Below are 22,450 nucleotides of genomic sequence, written 5' to 3' on the forward strand. Positions count from 1 at the left end.
AAGGAGCCACCAGAGAGGCGTGCCTGGCATCTGCCAGCAGACCGAAGGCTGGTCTTGCCTCGGGGTCGTAGCCCTGAGGGTCGGACACCGGCTGGGGCTCACAGACCCTAAATCTGCCACTTGGGCAAGCGGGCAGAACCCCAGCCCTCAGGGCTTGGATCCCACCCCAGGCAGCTGTCTCTGGATCCACAGTCGTCACAGCCCACCTGCTCCCCACCCTTCCTCCCTCCCCTCAGTGACAGGGCTTCTGCCCTCAAGTTCGGAGATTCAGAAACTTTGGGGAGCTTAGTGGGGTGAGATATGCACCCCCTGCCCTGCCTCCCCACCTTCCCCCCACACACACACATGAAGACACCAAATTAGAAAAGGCAGATCCCCCCCAGGGGACCTAGTGCCACGTTTGGCTGAGAGCAGCCTGTGAGATCCAAACTCCCTATCGTGGACAGAAGAAGGCAAAGAGCTAAGGTGGGCCTTGCTTACCTGTGTGGAAGAATTTCCCTGAGTACCCCAGATTGAAAGTGAAATTGGGGATGTGGGGGCGCAGTTCTTTCTGGGTGTCAAACAGGGCCTGCGGCACAGAAGGGAAATCCAACAATCAAATGATGAAACTTAGCGGAGGGCTGTACTGAGCACTTGGGAGAATTCACCCAACAGTAGACACACCTCCTGCCTCAAGGAGCTCACAGTCCAACTGAGGAATGATTTACAAATCACGGTAGCAAGGAAGACCAAGGACAAGATAGGTAAGAGCAAAACAGGTTGGTGGGATGATGAAATAAATCAACGAATAAGTCGTGAACATAGTATGGCTTGATAGATACACTCCGTCAGCCACCCTTCCACCTACGTATTAATTTATGCCCTCCCTAGGCACTGAGGCACACATCCGATTGATTGTCCCATTTATTCTGATGACCCCATCTGTAAACGTTTTCCTCTCCGTCTCCTCTACTAGAGCGTTGGCTCCTTGCAGGCCAGGGTCTTGTCTCATGTTTTTGTTGTACTTTCCCAAGCGCCTAGCACAGTGCACTGCACCAGGCAGTGCTCAATAAATACCTTACCACCAGTCATCGATCATTGGTATTTATTGAGGGCTTACTGTGTACAGAGCACTGAATTAACTGCTTGAAAGAATACAACAAGAAGCTGACAGTCAACAAGGGGGAGACAAATATTCAAGTGGATTGGGGATAGAGGAAGTCTTGGAGTTTGATGATATTTTATTTATGTGAGTACCATGAGGCTGGGTGAATATCAAAGTATTTAAAGGGTACACAACTAAGGGGAAGGCAGACATTAAAATAAACACATCACAGGGGAAATTGGGGAAATCTCTATATCGATATAGAAGTGTGGAGGGGGTTAAATACCAGCGGGCCGAGGGTGGTCGGTCACGAGATTGTCTGTGACTTGGGGTGGTGTTCACAAGTCAGGGAAGACTTCCTGGAGGAGTTGGGTTGCATGGAGGGCTTTGAAGATGGAGTGAGCTACGACCCGGGAAGGAAGAGGTACTTCTTTACCCAGCACTTAACTACAGTGCTTCGCACCACACAACAAGACTTTAATAAATATCAGGGCCACGGCTATTAGTAAAACAGGAGAAGCCAGGCTGGGTCGGAAGACGGTACCTCCATCTCTGGAGGAAACCCAACAAGCAGCGCCATACCTTCACGTCCTCCACCTTCATCCGGGTGCCTTCCTTGCCCACGAAGATGTCGTCGATGTCCACCAGGATGTAACGGTCGAGGGGCAGCGAGAGCCGCTTGCCCGTGAGGAAGGAGACGGCGTCCACGAAGACCAGCTTGTGCAGCCAGAAGTTGAGGTTGTTGCCGAAGAGCACCCGCTGGATGCCGTCGTGCAGCCCCAGGTCCTGCACCACGGTGGTGTGCAGAGCCGCGTCCACGCTCAGGTGCGGGATCAGCTCTGCTGACTTGGTCTTGGCCAGCAGGACGGGCTCGTAGGTCGAGTGGTTGGACTGGAACACGGTCCAGTCCTCCCCGGGGAGAAGGCCCTTCTCCACCTCGCTTGGGCGGGTGATGTAGAGCAGCGGGGATTTGGGGTTGATGCTGCAGTCCTTCAGCCCCAGGTTCGAGTGGAGGAAGAGGGGGAAGCCCTTGAGCTGTGCGCTCAGCAAGCTGTTCTCATTGGCCTGCGGCAGAGAGGGACACAGAGTAAGGGGCCGAGGGGACGTTGACCCGTCAGCCCGCCTCGCCTGGGTCAACGTGCCCTAAAGAAACAGTGTGGCCAAACGGACAGAGCACGAGGCTGGGAGGTAGAAGGGCCTGGGTTCTAATTCCGGCTCTGTCACTTGTCTGCTGTGGACGTAGGGCAAGTCATTTAACTTCTCTGTGACTCAGTTCCCGCGTCAGTAAAATAGGGATTAAGACTGTGAGCCCCATGTGAGACATGGACTGTGTCCAACCTGATTACCTTGTATCTACCTCAGAGGTTGGAACAGTGCTTGGCACATAGTAAGTGCATAACAACACCATAAAAAACCCTGGGTCCTCTGCCTCCCAGGCCTAGGCTCTATCCACTAGGCCATACTGCTTCCCTAGGGCAAGTCTAGGCAGAGGTCTCTCTAGAGGGGGAATCCACCCCGACCATAGTAGCCGTCCTGGGTTTTAGAGTCAGTCTGCCAATTGTATTTACTGAGTGCTTGCTTTATGCAGGGTACTGTACTAAGCAATTAATAGAATAAAATATAACTATATAGCAGACACGTTCCCTGCCCACGGTGAGCTTACAGTCGAGGGATGGGAGTTCCTTCCTTAGAAGGGAAGAGGCTGGAGGGAGAAAACAGCAGACGCAGGAGTGTACTAAGATGTGCATCCTTCAGCTTGTATCCTCTGGGACTCCAGCAGCAGCAGACACTAGGCGCAAAGCCCTCAGACCTTCCTCCTCCTGAGCCGTGACCTTCTGGACTCTTCCCCTTCCTCTTCCGCCCACCCACCCAGACCCCCAAAGCGGCCCGCAAAGACCCCACGCAGGCACTTCTGACCACACGAGTCAGAGCCCGGCAACAGCTGTCATCCACCCCAAGGGCCCTTCTCCAGCTCCAGGGTCCAGGCGCCTGGAAGGAGCATGCGAAGAGGGGATCCCATTTCAAAGGCTTGGGTCCAAGCCACCCTCGGGGGTGCCCGAGAGCTGCGAGCCATCGGGGGAGAGACCAGCCCGACTGTTTATCTTCTGTCCCGCCTGGAAAAGCGCTGCTAAACGCACAGTCCGGGGTCTGGAGGGCAAGCGAAAAAGCTGGGAGGGCAAGCGAAAAAGCTGAGAGGAGGTCGCCAGGCTGAACCCCAAGCCGCCGCTCCCTTGGAGCGGGGCACTGGAGGTCTCTCGGCTCCGACCCGTGACGTAGTGGATAGGGCCTGGGCCTGGGAGTCAGGTCATGGGTTCTAATCCCGGCTCCACCACTTGTCTGTTGTGCTCGACCTAGGACAAGTCGATTTAACTCCTCTGTTGCCTCGGCTACCTCATCGAGACTGTGAGCCTCACGTGGGACTAGGACTGTGTCCAATCCGATTAGCTTGTATCTACCCCAGCGTTTAGTACAGTGCCTGGCACACAGTAAGCACTAAACAAATATCACCGATGGCTGTCCTTGTCTCTGGCCCGGCCACAGACACCGTGAAGCCTGGTCTGTGGCCGGAAAGGGAGTGCTCGGCCAGTCCGTACATCAAGGGCAAGGGACAGTTACACAACCCTAAAGCCTCCTTCAAAGCGTTATTGAAGGCACATCTCCTCCAAGAAATCTTCCCTGAATAAGTCCTCCTTTCCTCTTCTCCCACTCTCTTCTGTATCACCCTGACTTGCTCCCTTTATTCATCCCCTGCCCCAGCTCCAGAGCACTTATGTACCATATCTGTAATTTGTTTACTTATATTAATGTCTTCTCCCCCTCTAGAATGTAAGCTCATTGTGGGCGGGGACTGTGTCCGTTTAATGTTATATTGTACTCTCCCAAGCATTTAGTACAGTGCTCTGCACACAGTAAACGCTCAATAAATACAAATGACTGAGTGACTGCCAGCAGCAGAGCAGGAAAGAAGTGGGATCAGCCCTCGGGAGACCAGAAACTAACCGAGCAGGGTGGTGGACGCGACAATTTTAACCAGTGAAAATCAGAGTTGGTTCAATCAGGCAACTGAGTGTGGACTGGGGAATCAAGAGCCTGAAAGAACATAATAAGCAGGGTTGGGAGAAATCCGGTTGGAGAGATGCCAGAGTGAAAACATGATCCAAGGCCCTGACTTCTCCAGGCCTCTGAAGTTCACCGCCTCTGCCCTGAGAAAATGGAGGGAATTCTAGACACTGGAGTTGTTTTTTAAAGCTGTACTAAATCACCCGAAGTGTTTCTTCGACAAGTCCAATGCAAATGATGCCGTCTTGGACACGTGCAAAGCAAGTGAGCTTCCAGGAAGCAGGGACTGCATCCAGTTCATTTAAATTTGAGCAGATAAGCAACTCCTGGAGCTGAGGTATTTCCATTGACCGGTGATTGCATCTGGCTGAAAGCGGGATGGTGAGCCCACTGAGAGCCTGCAGCTGACCACTTGGGTGCAGGGTGCATAGGAAGTGGGCTTATCCTTCATCCTAGAGCCACACAGAACCCAAAGCCACCTGCCATTCTAGCCCCGTGTCCTGGTCGTCTCTGCCTTCTCCTGAACAAATCCCAGGGACCACCTTGGGCGTTCCTCTCTGCCCTGGTGCAGAACACTCCCTGGCACTTTGAGAAATCAATCAATCAGTTGTATTTACTGAGTGCTTACTGTGTACAGAGCACTTTACTAACTGACTTGGGAGACTACAATATTACATAGCTGGTAGACACATTCCCTGCCCAAAGTGACTTATATCTAAAGAGGAAATACAGTAATAATAATTGTAATATTTGTTAAGCACTTACTATGTGTCAAACACTGTCCTGAGCAATGGGACAGATAAAAGGCATTCCTTGGATGCAGTCCCTACCCACATGGACTCACGTGGGACAACCTGATTACCCTGTATCTACCCCAGTGCTTAGAACAGTGCTCTGCACATAGTAAGCACTTAACAAATACCAACATTCTTATTATTATGGAGCTCACAGTCTAAATAGGAGAGAGAACAGGGATTGAATCACCCCATTTTACAGATGAGGAAACAGAGGCTCAGAGAAGGGAAGTGACAAGGTCACACAGCAGACAAGTGGCAGAGCCGGGATTAGAACCCAAGTCCTCTCACGCCCGGGCCTGTGCTCTTTCCACTAGGCCATGCTGCTCTTTTATGACTATGAAATGGGGGGTCCATTCGTTTCGGGGGCGCGGTTCTGGCTTTAGTGTTTTCCAGCATAAAAATCTGTGCTGGCTGTATGATCCCAAGAACAAAACTGAAAAAATGCCACCCTCTCCTCCCCTGCCCCCCCAAACACACACACACGTGCTGGAGGGGATCTGGAGAGGGAAGGAAATCCAGCTGTGGTTCCTGCACATCTGGAAGCAAACCAACTGGGGCGAAGGGGATGGGAAGGAGGAGAAGGGCACTGACATGCTCCTACCACAGCCCCTCTAGGGCAATCTGGGAGCGGGGGTGGGAAGGGGGTAGCTGCCAAGCATTCCTCGGGGCTGGAGGGAAGGACATGCAAAGATAAGCAGGCTCTGGGATCCATGATTGTTGGGAAAAATGGGGGAGCAAAGGAAGGAGAGGAGACAGACCCTCTGTTGATCATTTGGCTTTGGGCAGTGGCCGGGTCAGGTGGCCCATGGAAAGGTGGGGCTGGACTTGGGCCAGGTCACCGGGGCCCTTTTCGAACTTCCTCCAATGCCACACAGGCATAAACAGATTGGACACGAGTGAAAGTCCCAGGACAACGGCATGACTTAGTGGATAGAGCATTGCCTTGGGAATCAGGGGACTTGGCGTCTCACCTCTGGTTGACTACCGGACCTTGGACATATCACTTAACGTCTCTGGGCCTCAGTTTCCTCAACTGTAAAATGAGGATTAAATTCCCGATCTCCCTCGACTTTAGATACTGTGGCCTATGTGGGACAGGAATGGGGCCTCACTAGTTATTTTGTATCTGCTCCAGCTCTGAGTAGATAATACTATTATTATTAATAATATCGTTTTAATAATTCCATTATTGTTGTTGCTATCATTATTATTAATAGGATATTTTGGGTCCCACTGGGCTCATCAGGGGCTTCAGGTTGATCAGAGGTTCACTTTCCAGGAGTGAGGCTTGCGAAGGAAAGTTCCAAGAATTTGGGGCTGTACAGGATTGAAGGCTCACCGGGTCCTGGCACAAGGGTGCTCCCTCGTGGAGCGCCCTGTTTATCCTGCCTGAGCAGGACTTCCTGTCCTCATCTTTGCCTTGCTCCCTCATCATCCAAATCATTGGGTCAAGCCCCGGGGTCCTGCAGGGCTGGACAGGGCAGGGTTGAGTTTAGGATCCCCCAAGGGGCTGGAGGTGACAGCGAAGAGCTGTTTCCATCCCCGCTGTGAGCAGCTGACGGTCCGAAGTTGCTTGTGTTGGCGTTTTAATGCATGGTTTGCTATTCAGTTCTGTGGTTCTCTTGCCCAACATCCTTTCCCTCAGCTGTTTCTCTGTGATATTCTAATCTGGGTTCAGATCATTTCACAGGTTGGCCTCTGATTAACATCATACAACACTAACCCGAGGAAAAAAGGGCCCAGAATAGCCCGGAACAGCAGAGTCAGACAAGCCCAGTGAGCTCAAACTGAATTCAATATTTAAGCAGAAATAAACCACTCGACTTCTGCCGTCCGCCCCAACCGGTTCCATCTGAAAGCACCTCTTGGGGCCCGTGGCACAAGACAAATTTGGGGTCTTTGGGAAACAAGAGTTTCCGATTCTGCCCAAGCTCTCCATCTTGGGCAAATCCCCACTATCCTTTTTCCCCTACCCCTGCAGGGTCAATCCTGGCCCTGCCAGGGAAGGAGCCTCTTCTCCAACCACTTCCTCTGACCTCTAAGAGAGTCAACAACCCCCGCACATCCTGAGAAATGTGAAGAGAGGGGAGAGAGCAGGGCAAGTCTTGGCAAGCCACCAGTTCCGCGGCCCACAGCCGACAGTATAACTTTTGGCTGGTGACTGGCTTAACCTAAAGCTTTGAGCATACTCCCCCTGGGCTCGCTTTCGCCGAACCTCCTCCCTGTGGGATCGGACCAGCGGTAGGACTCCGCCGCTCTTCACCATCTGGGGGTCAAAGCCCCCGGTGCCCAGGGAGATCTGGGGGACTTCACCACAGCAAGGACAACTCCTTCAGCTCAGTCCCTTCTCGGCCCAAGGTCCGTGGGTCTGCTCGGTGCTTACCCTCCTTTGACACTCAAGACCAAGGCAGAGCCAAGGGGATTTGGGAGTGCTGGGGGAGTGTTGGTGAGGGGTCAGGGGGAGCCTCTCCCAACCCAGGGATCTCCACGTCACCTCTCCCTACCCGCAATCCCCTCTCCACTCTGGTAGGGAGGAACCATCCCTCTCCACGGGCTGTACGTAAGTAGGGCCGACCAGCCAGCCGGGTTACCTTGAAGAAGCCAATGATGCCCACGCCGTACTCCACGCAGTATTTGTCCAGCAGCTCGCGGTTCCAGGCATCCAGGTTGACGTACTTGAGGATGTTCTCGTAGATGATGAGCGCAAAACGGCCCCGGTCTTTGTCGGTCAGGGTGGGCATGTCCCCCTTTCCGGGGGCGATCTCGGTCCGGTACTTGAAGCGGCTGGACTCCAGGATGGCCACGATCTCCTGGCCCAGCTGGGAGTAGAGGCTCTCGACGAACACCAGCACGAGGGGGTCCGTGCGGGACGAGTCCACCACCTTGAGGGTCTTGAGAGGGAGCAGCCGGGAGGGAGCGACCTTGGGCTCGTCGCAGTCGGGCCCGGGGACGTCGCCCGAGGGCTCCAGCCCCCTCCTCCAGCCGTACAGGTAGTAGGCGGAGGCGAAGACGCTCAGGAGGCAAAAGGCGAAGAGCAGCAGCAGCACGGCCTGGGGGGACACCTGCCGGCAGACCCTGCGCAGCCGCGTGGGGACGCCCATCCTGAGACCGGGGTGCCGCTCGGCCGCCGCTGTCACCAGGTGCCCCCCTCCGCCAGCCCCCACCCCGCGTCTCTCCACGGGGAAGCAAAAAATCGTCAAATAAATTAAAACGATTAATGGGTCACCATCATCGGAAGTGACGCCATCGGTGCATGAGAAAGAAGAGGAGTCTGGTCCTCCCCGCCGGGGGGGCGTGCTGCTTGCTTCGTGCTGCTTGGCTCTTCCTCCTTCCTCCCCGTTCTTCTTATGTCACCATGGCAATTGCGCTCCCGGTCCCGTCCCAGAGCAGAATCAGCGGCACGCAGGAGGGGTCAGGGCCTCTTCGGGCGCGTGGGGTGGGGGCCCGGGGGTGCACCTCCGCCCGGAGGGACCCGCATGGCTTCTGGCCGGGCCGGCGGAGGGCGGTGAGGCCAATGCTGTGACGGACGGGACAATGGGAGAAAGGCAGGTTAAAAAGGAGAGCTTGAGGCCAGAAAGGTCACCCCACCCAGGCCCCAACCGAAGCAGAAAGGGGTTCGGGGATGGGGGCGGCGGTGCTGTCCTGTCCCCTTGCTGACCACAGGCCTCTAGCCAGTGTGGCAACTGACAGAATAGCACCTCAGCCCTCTGATGTAAAGTGACCAGGCACCCTGACTAGGTGGGAGAGACACAGCTTTCAGGGTTCTGGCCTGGCGCCCAAAAGGCAGAGGACCCTGTAGGAGGGACCCCAATCATTATTATTACTACTACTACTACTAATAATAATAATAATAATAGTGGTATTTGTTAAGTGCTTACTTTGTGCCAGGAACTGTACCAAGTGCTGGGGTGGTTACAAGTGAATTGGGTTGGATGCAATCCCTGTCCCACACGGGGCTCACAGCCTTAACTCTCATTTTACAGATGCAGTAACTGAGGCACAGAGGAAGTGAAGTGACTTGCCCAAGGTCACTCAGCAGACAAATGGTGGAGCTGGGATTAGAACCCAGGACCTTCTGATTCCCAGGCCCGGGCTCTCTCCGCTAGGCCACGCTACTTCAATCATTCCCCAGCCTCCTCCTCCTTAGCTACTACTATCTTATCACCGACTCATTCTAGAGCGATTCACAGGAGGTTCTGGTGCAGCCAGAGAGTGACGTGCTGCTGACGGCACCAGGAACCCCAAGATGAGCCAAGTCAGAATAGAAAATGGAAATGCTCTGTTCTTCCTCCCTAACATTCTCTGCTAAGGACTGCCTTGCTTCTGCAACCGCTTCAGACAAAATGAGAAGAAGAAGCTGCTTAGAGAAGCAGTGTGGCTTAGCGGTAAAAGCCCGGGCTTGAGTCAGAGGTCGTGGGTTCTAATCCCGGCTCCGCCACTTGGCCGCTGTGTGACTTTGGGGAAGTCACTTCACTGTGCCTCAGTTATCTCATCTGTAAAATGGGGATTAAGACTGTGAGCACCACGTGGGACAACCTGATTACCTTGTATCTACTCCAGCGCTTAAAACAGTGTTTGGCACATAGTAAGCGTTTAACAAATACCATCATCATTATTATTATTAAAATGGTGGCGGTAACAGTGAGTCTCCCTTTCTCCCTCGGTCTCCCAGTCACCAACCCTCCCACCTGCCTCTGTCCTCCCCCTCCACCTCTTCCTTTCCCCTCTCTGCCCTGGACCCCAGTGGCCTCCTACTCAGGAGCAGAAGGCACAGAAACCAGGCCGGGGCTTCCCCGGTAATGCCAGAGCCACGAGCCGACAAGGGAAAGTATGAATCCTTCACCACATCTCCCTGAGAGTGGAAACATGAAATGGGGGCTGGAAAGGAGGGGCGATTTTCAGAACCAGCGAGTTTCACCCCAGTCAACTGCTCTTCTCACCCGGCTCCGTGCCACCTTGGTAAGAAGGCCTCCAACCCCCTTGCCCAATTGACCCAGGAGTCAGGAGAGTAGGAGCAGGCTACCCACTTCACCTGGAGTCTCTTTCCATCCTAGGGAGAGGGCCCACACTCCAAACTTCAGATCTTCAGTCGGGCTCCATCACTTACCTATCCCCTCCTTTCTTTGAGAAGGTCCTGCTCTCTCAACCTCAAACGATCCCGGGCCTACCCACCTGCCACCTTCCCAGGGCTTCCCCGATCGATGCCAGTTCCGACTGTAAACACTTCTCTCCCACTCCTAGCAGAGGACAGATTCCAAGAGCCAAGAGCCGGGAGGACCGGTTAAATGACGGGGCCTGTTTACATAGTTCTTCTGATATGGCAGCTCTGGGCCGGCCCTGTGACTGCCAAAGCCAGGCACAACACCCGCTCAGGTGTGCCGAAAGGGGTCAGCTCTGGGCGGGGCCACCTCTCCGCCCTACCGTAGGGCAGGAACCGGTTGCTGAACTCATCGGGAACTCTGGCTGGAGGAGGAGGGATGGAAAACTTTTCAGCTCTCCTCTCCCCCATCCCTGGCTCCGGATGGGCACAGGAAAACTTAGGGCTGCTCGGACCATAATAATAATGTTGGTATTTGTTAAGCGCTTACTATGTGCCGAGCACTGTTCTAAGCGCTGGGGTAGACCTAGGGGAATCAGGTTGTCCCACGTGGGGCTCACAGTCTTAATCCCCATTTTACAGATGAGGGAACTGAGGCACAGAGAAGTTAAGTGACTTGCCCACAGTCACACAGCCGACAAGTGGCAGAGCTGGGATTCGAACTCATGAGCCCTGACTCCAAAGCCCATGCTCTTTCCACTGAGCCACGCTGCTTCTCTGACCAGAAGGGTCAGAGGGTCAGCTTCTCGGACCAGAGAGGGTGCTGCACAACCTGCCTGGAGGTTTCCGAAAGGGGCCCGGAACTAGGTCACCGGTTGCTTCCCCGATGGGGCTTAGCTGCTCAGGACCGAATCGCCTACTGCCTCTCGTTTCACACCTTAGCAGGTGGAGCTGAACTATAAATACGCACTGCTGAGTCACCCAAAGCCTTTGCAGCAGGGCCACGAAGCCCCCAGCTCGCCTGGCCCACTGGATGTCTGCCATGCCACACACGCAGTCACACAAGGACAGATGGAGGGTCAGGGAGGTGCCGCCATCTTTTTCTCCCCAAGTCCACAACCCACAGGATCCGTCCTTGAGGTGTGGCTGGGCTGCTCTAGGATGGGGAAATGTGTTCGCTAAGAGCCAGATATTGACTCCCAGTAAATCCTCTTGCGAGCTCATTCCCCAGCACAGGAAACAGAAGTCTGGTAGGAGGAAGAGGTTGTTACGTGAATGATGAATAAGTGTCTTTTCAATCATCCATTCAGTTATCTATTCTGATTCCTCTGTTGGTAAATACTTTTATCTCTCTTTCCTGTTAGAGTATGAGCTCCTTGTGGGCGGGGGATGGGCGCTGGCTTGTTTTTATACTATTAATACTATGAATTGAGTGTCTCAATAAAAATCCTTGAACTGCAAATCGGATCAATTTTTCTCTCCCTGGGCAAGAAGGCGCACGGATTAACGGAAACTCTTACTAATCCCATCAGCCCCATCCAAGTGATGGCAGTACCAGAAGGAGAGGCAGGACCTGTCTCCAGGGACAAGGCAGGGGAGGGACGCTGGAAGGTGGATGAAGGGATGCCTGAGCCCAGCTTTAGCTTCCCGGGAGGGAGACTGGGTGAGAATTGACAGAGAAGTGAAAGGAGAGGAGGACGAGAGAGAGCCCGTCCATTTCAGCAGTGTTGTAACACCGCCGTGACACTCCCTAACTCCTAGAAAGAGGCAGAGGAAACAAATTGGCTTTGTAAACAACACCTTGCCCACCTAAGAAAGGCAAAATCAATCCTCACTCCCTCAGTAGAGAGCTGGCAGGCAGGATCTCTCTCTCTCACACACACACACACACACACACACACACACAAGTATTGTGTGACAGGCTATACAACAGACTGGAAACTCCACGCTTCTAATCCTGCAGCACCCTGGACCATGGCAGGCTTTCCCTTTGGATCTCTGGGCTCCCTCAGGCCACAGGGCAATCACTGTTTCTTGGGATCCATTGGGAGCTCATAAATCCAAACAGGGTGCCATCTGCAAACGGGGAGGGCGGTGAATCTGCTCCAATACCACCTGTGAGAGGGACAATTCTCAGCCCATCCTGAGCCCTTCACTCCATAATTCCCCTGCTCCAGTCCTTCCCTCTGCTCTCGACTCTTGGGCTCTGGTTTTTCTGGTGCATCTGCTAATTTATAGGTCATGTCCAGACCCTCTCAGATCAGCATTCCTCCTCTTCAAAGAACAGCAGACGAAGATGGGTCGATCCAACTTCCTGCCATGGCCTCTACTTGCCCGAAGCAGCAAGCCAGGACCCTGCTGCTGTCTCCCACCCCCAAGCCTGTCTCTCTCTGCCAAGGTGCTAGCGATAATGAATGAGATGCTCTCGTGTCCATGGAGACACCATAGCAACATCGCAGTTTCGGGAAATGCTATGGAAACCAGAACTGCTGCATTGGTGTTTTAAGCCAGCCACCCCCAGCCCCATCAAAAAACCTGACCATCCCTACCACCACCTTCATGACCACGAGAGACTCTTGGAGGGAAGGCAGACAGAGGAAAAGGACAGAGTAGAAAGGCTGCCAGACTCTGCTAAATGGAGAGAGGGGGTTATAAGCGGGGGCAGTCAACCCCAAAGCAACCCCAGGCCACCAGCTGCTGGAATCAATCAGTGGTATTTATTGAGCGCTTACTGCATGCAGAGAGCACTGTGCTACGCATTTGGGAGAGTGCAATATAAAAGAACTGGCAGACATATTTCCTGCTCAAGGGTAGTTAGTACCATCCCGTTTCCCACTAATCAACAGAACTTATTGAGTCCCTCTCATGCGCAGCGCATCGCGCTAATCGGAGTGGACAACAGAGGTAAAAGCCAGGATCCCTGCCATCAAGAAACTAACAATCTAATAGGGGAGAAAAGAGAATGGAAAGATGAATATATAAGTGGTTAAATAATACAGGTAGGTAACAAGAGTGTGACTGGGGTAACTGTGAGTATTTAAGTGTTGAGATGGTAAAATGGAAACTCTTTAAGGGCTGAGATCATGTCTACAAACTCATTCGAGTAACTGTAGTCTCTCAGTTAATCACTCAGTTAACCAGGCACTCAGTACAGCATTCTGCGGGAGCTCAATAAATGCCGCTACTCAGCCAAAGGAGTTGGAAATAGTCTGTGGGGAGACAGTCACGCAGCCACTGGACACCCTTCTCCCCCCAAACTATTTCCAGTTCTAAACACAGTCTCAAAATAATACAAGGAATCAATCAAGAGTATTTACCAAAACACCTACTCTATGCAGAGCACTATACTAAGCGTTTCGGTAGAGTACAATAGAAAAATTAGACACCGGCCCTGCCTTCCAGGAGTTTATATTCTAGTGGGAGAGATAAGACACTGAAATAACATCCAGATGGGAGGAAAGTGTGAAAGGAGATATGTACACAAGCTGGGAGCCATGTGAGGCTTGCTTCCACTGTGTTCAGGAAACTTGCCAGGCCTGGGGCTTTTCCAGCCCCAGTGCTGGGGGCCTTTCTCCCTCCCGTTCCTCACTCGGCCACACACTCCTCACTCACTCACTCCTTCCTGTAAGCCGCATCACCACACCAAGCTTTTCCTATCAGTCTTCCCTTCCCACACATCTGTGAGGAATCTCCAGTGCTTAGAACAGTGCTTGGCACGTAGTAAGCGCTTAACAAATGCCATCATTATTATTATTATTATTATTAACCACAGGAGGCCTGAATCGGTGACACCAGAGGTCCCCTGGCTACAGGCAGAGAAATGACAGCCAAAAGATTTAGTGTCAGTGCTTGGAAAAGCTGAACAAGGAGACAGGGTTTGACAGGGAGGGATTACACCTTCAACTTTAATTACCAGCAGGGCAGCAGGTGGGAGGGAAACACACACACACACACATACACACACACACACACCCCCTCCCTCCACCCCTCCATAAGCTACAGTCGTCAGCTGCAAATATTAAAAATCAACTTTTGCTTCACAACCCGCCTGGATGTTTCTCCATCATCTTCCCCCTCCGGACTCACAGCTTGAGGCTACCGCCCCTAAGAAGCCTGAAACCGGAATCTCTTTCTTGGAATTTTCCTCTCCTCCCACAGCCCCCTCTGCACTCACTTGCTGATTACTAGAGGGTAGGGAGTGGGGGTGGCGTGGTTCCCAAAATTCCCAGAAAATGCCGTGCTGCTGTACGGGCCACCAGGAAATCTGTAGCTGCTGACATACTTGGGTTTTGTAAAAAGAAAAAGAAAAAAACAGAAGAGAAAAAAAAACAGGAGTAACCGAAGGCCTAATTAGCTTGGCCCAGCGCTTAGTACAGTGACTGGCAAATAGTAAGCGCTTAAGAAAATACCAAAAACAAAAAAAAGGCACGTAAAAAGAAACAAACAGGTCCTTGCGGTCATTCACCACCAACTCAGCCTCTGCAATACCCAAATGCCTCCCAGGGAAAGGATTAAGAAACAGTGCAAACACAAGGCAACACACACGCACACGCACGCAGAGGCACCTATCATCCTTAACTAGATAAACACTGTGCATTTGGACTCTTCCGAATCAAGCCTGCAATTTTCCCTCGCAGGGAGGAAGGCCGATCGCTTGGTCGACCCAAAGCTTCTCAGAATCCAGCTCCCTCGTAGCAGACCCAGTCTTCCAGGAAGGGGACCAGGCCCCAGCCCTTAACTGACAGCCCTGGAGGTAGATTCCTCCTTTCTCTGGGAAAATGCCACCATCGTTCTAGGAACCTCAGCACACAGGCCAGGGGATGCCCGGGGCTAACGATGACTTCGTGGGAATAACCCACTCCCTCCGTTGTCCAGGACACCTGTACCAGGAGCAACAGATCATTGAGATGGACCGATCCTTTTACAATCCTCAACTCATGCCTGTGGTAGGAAATATGTAAGGGGAGAGACAGCCGCCATCAGGGAACCTAAACCTATAATAAACAGGACTCAGAGCCCTGAGCAAAGTTACACACTAAGAGAGGGCTCCTGAGCACCAATCTAGGAGCTTTGGGAGGGAAGCAAAACCTCAGGTGTCATCTAGATCAGTCCCCTGCCTCCAGGCAGAACTGTCCTCTAAACGATTCCACACATTCCTGAATTCCTAATGACTTCCGGGCTTGCATCTCATTTTCATCCATTCCAAACACTCAGCCCTAGGAGTGGGAGAAGTTGAAATCAAAGCCGAGACACAGAGCCAACGGGTGTCGCCGCAGCAGAGGGTCGGTCCTGTAGAGAACAGCCTCCCTCCCCCTACCACCAAGCTGCAGCCGGGAGTCTGAGGGGGAAGATGGCAGCCAGAACCACAACCATTAGCGTCCCTCTATAAACCCAGAGGGGCCGCAGATGGTAGGAAAGGTATCTGTGGCCTCCAGGGCCCAGATGGGCCTCCGACACTTAAACCTGGTCACTAGGGCCTAGAGCCGGTCACCCGACCCTAGTCTTAGGGCTAGGCATTGGCTTCCTTTCCAGAAGAGGAACTTGACCAGGTTCCTGGAACAGGATGACTAGTGGGCCTGGGATTAAGCCCAGGATGCAGAGACTCCCCCCAACCAAAGCTAAGAGCCCTCCTTAGGACCCAGAGAGCACCCTGCCAGACCCCAACCTGGGAGAGACGTGGAGGGGGCTGGGTGGAGGGCATCCAGATCCTGGTGAGCCCACTGAGGCTCGATGCTCCACCTCCGCTCTCCACCCCCAGCCACAGCCAGATGTTCAGACTCAGCTGGCTCCTGACCCCCCAGCTGCAGAGACGGGCTCGGGACTGACACGTTCCGGATCCCTCTGCTGATGTGAGCGGAGCCGGGGGGGGGGGGGGGGGGCCCAAACGACAGGGCCAGCTGCACTCGCAAAGTCAAAGGGGTCAGCACCCTGGCCCTGTCGCCTTCAGCCCGGCCCCACCGGGGAAGTTTTATTACTCACTGCGTTACTGAACAAGCACCGCCTGGTACCAGGAGCTACGGAGGTCCGAGAGATAACCGTCTGCCAGGAGTAAACCAAATCTCAAAACCAGCTTGCTCACTGGCACTGAAATGAGTCGGGAGTCGGGAATTAGGGGGTGGGGGCAGCCGGCGGGGCCATGGAGGTGCCAAACTCTCCCAAACTGAGGAAAGGGGACAATGTGGGCTGAGAATTAAAATCCACTGTTTAAAATCTCTCACAAATTTTACGTGTAATCATCGAGTAAATTATTAACACACAGAAAGTGTCCACTCCAGATGCTTTTGGGACACAGAGTTCTTGGGGAAAAGTCCCGGGAGAAGCTCAGTGCTACTGCTCCTCATTCCACCCACCTTCTCCATGCCCCCTCCAGCTGGGAATAGCCCAGGAGTCTCACATTGGCGCCTCTCTCGTCTCACCCATCTGCCACCGGATGGGTCCAGGAGGAACCAGAGGCTTCAGAAATCTGCTCCAGTGACTGGGGCAGATGACAGGAAAGCAATCCCTTTCCCTTTGCCATCCACAGACCCAGCATTCAGGAGATCAGATCCAATCCCATGTGGGGTAAAGGCGGGGGAGTGGGTGGGGGCTGAAGTGGGAGAGAGAGAGAGAGAGAGAGAGAGAGATGGGGGGCAGGGGGAAGAGCAAGAAGATACCCACCTGACAACGCCACAGAGTGAACACCACCAGCCACCAGTCGCCTGGCTCCCCGTGCACTGAGGGCTGGCAGAAGCCACTCCTAATCTGCCAGAGCCCTGACAAACAACATTACCATCACCCCAGCTTCCCCAGACGAGCCCTCCCCCAAGGCCGCCCCAGGGGCTGGAGTCAGGCAGCAAACACCCTCCGCACCTCCTAATGCCTCCAGCGTTCTCCTAATCTGCCACACCCCTGCCTCTACCTCCCTCCCCCCAACCCCCTCCCCCCCCAAAGCCACCTTGGAAGACCAGCCTCCTGAACAGAGGGTGCAGGCTGGGACACACCAAGATGAGGGATGGGGAGGAGTTAGGGTTAGTCCCCCGGGGGCTCACTCATTCATTCCTTCAATTCAATCATATTTACTGAGTGCGTACTATGTGCAGAGCACCGTACTAAGCGCTTGGATGTACAATTCGGCAACAGAAAGAGACCATCCCTGCCCAACAACGGGCTCACAATCTAAACGGGGGAGACAGACAACAAAACAAAACAGAACAAGTAGTCCTTCGGCATGGAGCCTGGATACCCTAAAACCTGCACCTCTGAATGGACCACAGGAAACCGGCTGCTCTAGCATTATTTATCTGTATTAATGTCTGTCTCCCCCTCTAGACTGTAAGCTCGCTGTGGGCAGGGAATGTCTGTTTATTGTTATATTGTACTCTCCCGAGTGCTTAGTACGATGCTCTGCACAGAATAAGTGCTCAATAAGTAGAATTGATATGAATCAATCTCCTAATCTCCCAAATTAGGTGGGACTCTCCCAGGAGTTCTTCAGCAGAGAGGTGGAACAGCCCCACCCCTCACTCTCTTCCTCATATATTCACCCACACCCTGGCCACTCTTTCCCCGGGGAAAAAAAGTTGGGGCAAGAAAACTTGCTCCACCAGCTGGAGGACTAGCCTGAGGATCTGGCCCAAGGCAACTTCAAGGCAAAGTAACACATCAAGGGGGAAGGGAAGAGAGCCAGAAAGGGAACAGGGTTGAGAGCCAGGAGACCTGGGTTCCACTTCCATCTCCATCACATGCCTGCTATGTGGCCTGGGGCAAGTCCCTATATTTCTCTGTGCCCCAGTTCCCTCATTTGTAAAATGAACATAAAATGAACAACCTGGTTATCTTGTACCTACCCCAATGCTGAGTACAGTGCTTGACACATAGATAAGTAGCGTGGCTTAGTGGAAAGAGCCCGGGCTTGGGAGTCAGAGGACGTGGGTTCTAGTCCCGCCTCCGCCACTGTCTGCTTTGTGGCCTTGGGCAAGGCACCTCTCTTCTCTGGGCCTCAGTTCCCTAATGTGGAAAATGGGGATGAAGACTGTGAGCCCCATGTGGAACCACCCGATTACCTTGCATCTACCCCAGCGCTTAGAACAGTGCTTAGCACCTAGTAAGCGCTTAACGAATACCAAAATTATTATTATTACATAGTAAGTACTTAACAAATAACACAATTATTAATCCAGCAATAAAACCAGCATGCTCTGGCTTGGACTTCACCTTTGCACTTGGATTTTTACCCTGCTTTCTGCCCCATAGCACTTATGTAGAGATCTGTAATTTAGATTAATGTCTGTCTCCCCCTCTAGACTGTCAGCTCTTTGAGGTCAGGGAACATGTCTACCTACTCTGTTATACTCTAAAGTGCTCTACACAACAGTAAGCACTCAGTAAATACCCCTGACTGATAGATTGGCTATCGCCTTCTAAATGGACTGACCCAGAAGACCTTCCTAAAGGGAGGAGGGGTCTGCCCTCTGTCCTGGGGGGGGGTCAGCAACTCAGCCCCTGCACTCTCCAGTCCCCATGGCCTTGGGAGACCAGAAGCAACCCCTGCCGGTCCTCCACCCTGATTGATCAAGGCAGCAGAGGAGCATCGGGGAGAGAAGAAAGGAAAGGCTTTGTAGGATGAAGAGACACAGAAAACCCCTAATCTCCTTCCAGCCTCTGGCAGTGTGACAGTGGAGTCTAGCTGTTAGGAGCCTGGGCTGGGGAAAGAGGGGGGAGGCAGGGCATGAAAGGATGCCTCCAACGTCTCGGCCCCCTCCCCAGGCCTTCAAAGTCAGACCGGACCCAGTTTCCAACACATATTGTGTGTGTGTCCGGATTCAGCAGGCTTACATGGAGCCACAGCTGGACCCTTCTGTGCTGCTGCTGTTGCTGTGTGTGTGTGTGTGTGTGTGTGTATGTGTGTGTGTGTGAGAGAGAGAGAGAGAGAAAGACAGAAAGAGATACACGTGGCATAGTGTGTTCATTAATACTCACACCCCTGCACACAGGCCTATTAATGTTGCTTGCCCTTAAATAAATTCCCTGAAATGTCCCCTCCCCGCCGCCCCCCACACAAAGGGGTTATGCACACAACATACAATGCACGCTTCCAAATGAGAACAATAAAACCTTGTACTTCTCTGGGATTTCTCTGAAGCCCATTACTGATACCCCGCTAATTGTCCTGTGAGAGAGGGGGAGAGTGCACATATTCCTGTTCTCATTTTATAAATGGGGAAACCCCTGCTCCTGCCCCTTAGATCTTGGGCCCCATGGGAACAGAGACTGCTCCCAACCAGATTATTTTACATCTACTCTAGTGCTTAGCCCAGTACTTGGCAATCAATCAATGGTATTTATTGAGTGCTCACTGTGCTAAGTGCTTGTACAGCACAGTAGAGCTGGTGGAAGAGATTCATGTCCACAAGGAGTTCACAGTCTACAGGCAACAAGGAAACTGCTTAACAAATCCCATTATTATTATTATGCTTATTTAAGGAACAGAGGTGAAGGGAAGAAATTGCAAGACACTGGCCAAGCTGCAACTAGACCCCAATTCTCCTGTGGGTACACTTTCTTACTTGCCATTAGATTCATTCATTTAAACATATTTATTGCGTGCTTGTTGTGTGCAAAGCACCGTACGTTCCCTGTGGGCAGGGAATGTATCTGTTGTATTGTACTCTCCCCAGCACTTAGTACAGTGCTCTGCACACAGTAAGTGCTCAATAAATATAATAATAATAATGTTGGTATTCATTAAGCCCTTACTATGTGCGAGCACTGTTCTAAGCACTGGGGTAGATACAGGGTAATCAGATTGTCCCACATGAGGCTCACAGTCTTAATCCCCATTTTACAGATGAGGGAACTGAGGCACAGAGAAGTTAAGTGACTTGCCCACAGTCACACAGCTGACAAGTGGCACAGCCGGGATTCGGACCCATGATGATTGGCTGACTTCTGGGTAACTTCGTGCAAGTCACCTAACTTCTTGTCCTCAGATTTCTCTATCTGTAAAATGGAGATTAAATGTTTCTCTCTCCATGTGGGACAGGAATTTTGTACAGCCTGAAAGCAGCCCTGGCCTAGTGGATAGAGCACAGGCCTGGGAGTCAGAAGGGCCTGGGTTCTGATCCTGGCACCGTCACCTGTCTGCTGTTTGACCTTTGGCAAGTCACTTCACTTTTCTGGGCCTCAGTTACCTCGTCTGTAAAATGGGGATTAAGAGTGTGAGCCCTATATGGGACAGGGACTGCGTCCAACCTGATTAACTTGTATTAACCCCAGTGCTTAAGCAGTGCTTGGCACACAGTAAGCGCTTAACAAGTACCATAATTATGATGATGATGACTCCTCTCTGTTGGGGGTGGGCACCCATCTAACTTAGCTGGTGGGGATGAGGAGCAAATACAAACACTGTGGGAAAATGCCTGGCGGGGAAGACTAGCAGGGCAAGTGCCTACCCCTTTCTCAACCCCCCAAACTGCTTCTGCTCCTGGGGTCTTGGACAACAGAGACCCAGCCTGACTGAGCAGAGAGTTCAGGGAGCTGGGGCTCTCAAAGGCTCCTGGGTGGGCAGAAATCTCTGATGCCAAGGCGCCACAAGAGTGTTTGGTTTGGCCCCGGGCACACTCTGCAACGTCAACCTCTCCCGGGCTCCGGCCTGGCGGGTCAGTGCCCACTCCAACGTGGGGAGGGCGGGAGGAGGGTGTGCCCCAGACGGGGAGAGAGTCCCCATGGCGTCGGTCAGGACCACCCCCTCCTGGGCCTGAGAAGGACCCTAGCTTGCCAGCATCTCCGGTTGGAAAGCTCCTGCTCTGAGCCGCCTTGCCGGGCTCCAGCTTCTGCCCGTGATTTTATTTAATGCCCATTATCCCTAAAACAAAGCCTTGCACTCTAGCTATTCGCCCCCCTCCATCTGGATTTACAGCACAAAACCTACATTCTGCAAAAGACAGCAAATTAATCCCACACACTATCGACCCCGTGCAGAGACCCTAAAAAAAAAGTCCCCTGTGCAGCACCAAACCCCCACTACCGCGGGATGCAATGAGACACGCCCCTGGGGAACCCTGAAAGAACAGCCCATGCTGGGAAAGGCCCCGGGAGCTGGCTGAAGACGGAGGGAGGCCTGGGCCCTGGTCAAGGGTCGGTGGTTATCTTAGTTCCCAGCCCAGCCTGGATGTACACTTTTCTTTCGGTGCTTTCCATCAGCTCAGAGAAACAAAGAAGTTCAGCCAGCCCTGCCCAGAATCATCAGCTCAGAGGAGGCCTGAGTCAGAGCAGCAGCAGACAGCTGTTTGGGAAATCAATAAATGGTTACCACTCAGGGGAGCCCCCCACGCATCACCCCGTCCGATACCTGCATCTCAGGTGACAAAGGGTCTTCTGCCCCAACCCCTTGATTCCAGAGGGCCCCAGCCACCAGCCAGCACCTCCCTGTACCTACCTACTATAGCCCCAGCCAGCAGCCCAGCCCAGGAAACCATACTTCCTCCAAGAGACTTTCCCCAACTAAGCCCTTTTTTTAATGGTATTTGTTAAGCACTTACTATATGCCCAGGCCCCTCTCAAGGTACACCAGTCTCAATTACGGGAGGGAAAGTCAAGCAGAGGACCGTCCATTTCATTCCTAGCTTGGGCAGTGGCTAGCGAGTGGAAGGCAATCTAATATGAGTCAAAACTCAACTGGGCTGGGCAGCAGCGGCACGGGAGATACTCAAGTTGACTGCGCCGAAGGAGGCAATGGTAAACCACTTCCACATTTTCACCAGGAAAACTCTATGGATCCACTACCAGAACGACTGAAGATAGAGGTGGGCATTCTGGAGGAGATGTGTCCATGGCGTCGCTATAGGTAGGAGACGACTCGACGGCATAAGACAGGACAATATGTCCAGGGCTGTACTAAGTGATAATAATAATAATAATGTTGGTATTTGTTAAGCGCTTACTATGTGCCGAGCACTGTTCTAAGCGCTGGGGTAGACATAGGGGAATCAGGTTGTCCCACGTGGGGCTCACAGTCTTAATCCCCATTTTACAGATGAGGGAACTGAGGCACAGAGAAGTTAAGTGACTTGCCCACAGTCACCCAGCCGACAAGTGGCAGAGCTGGGATTCGAACTCATGAGCCCTGACTCCAAAGCCCGTGCTCTTTCCACTGAGCCACGCTGCTTCTCAGCTTCTAGTGCTGAGGTAGATGCAAGCTAATCAGGTTGGACAAAGTCCATGTCCCACATTGGACTCACAGTCTGAATCCCCATTTTACAGATGAGGTAACTGAGGCTGAGAGAAGTGAAGTGACTTGCCCAAGTTCACACAGCAAAGTGGCGGAGTCAGGATTAGAACCCAGCTCCTTCTGGCTCCCAGGCTCGTGCTCTATCCAGTAGACCATACTGTCTCTCCATCTCCTTCATTCCTTTTCCCTTTATTTACCTCCCCTCAGCCCCACAGCACTTATGTATATATCTGTAATTTATTTATATTCATGTCTGTCTCCCC

At 52.7% G+C, this 22,450-nt stretch overlaps 1 protein-coding gene across 2 annotated transcripts in view; it reads right to left on the minus strand.

Moving 5' to 3' along the window:
• NDST1 (N-deacetylase and N-sulfotransferase 1) overlaps positions 1-22,450 on the minus strand; it is a 59,631-nt gene that overhangs the window by 15,846 nt on the left and 21,335 nt on the right. The window contains exons 1-4 of one of the 2 annotated variants that reach the window (XM_029050219.2): positions 15,959-16,151; positions 7,533-8,458; positions 1,667-2,149; positions 481-568 (exon numbers count right to left, since the gene is read on the minus strand). In XM_029050219.2, the coding sequence (XP_028906052.1) occupies positions 481-568; positions 1,667-2,149; positions 7,533-8,042 (1,081 nt within the window). In that variant the 5' untranslated portion in view covers positions 8,043-8,458; positions 15,959-16,151. Of the gene's footprint in view, positions 1-480; positions 569-1,666; positions 2,150-7,532; positions 8,459-15,958; positions 16,152-22,450 lie in introns of those variants that run through there. The other variant, XM_029050220.2, reaches the window with a different exon arrangement.

Source organism: Ornithorhynchus anatinus, chromosome X1 (assembly GCF_004115215.2).
Source record: "Ornithorhynchus anatinus isolate Pmale09 chromosome X1, mOrnAna1.pri.v4, whole genome shotgun sequence".
NCBI lineage: Eukaryota > Metazoa > Chordata > Mammalia > Monotremata > Ornithorhynchidae > Ornithorhynchus > Ornithorhynchus anatinus.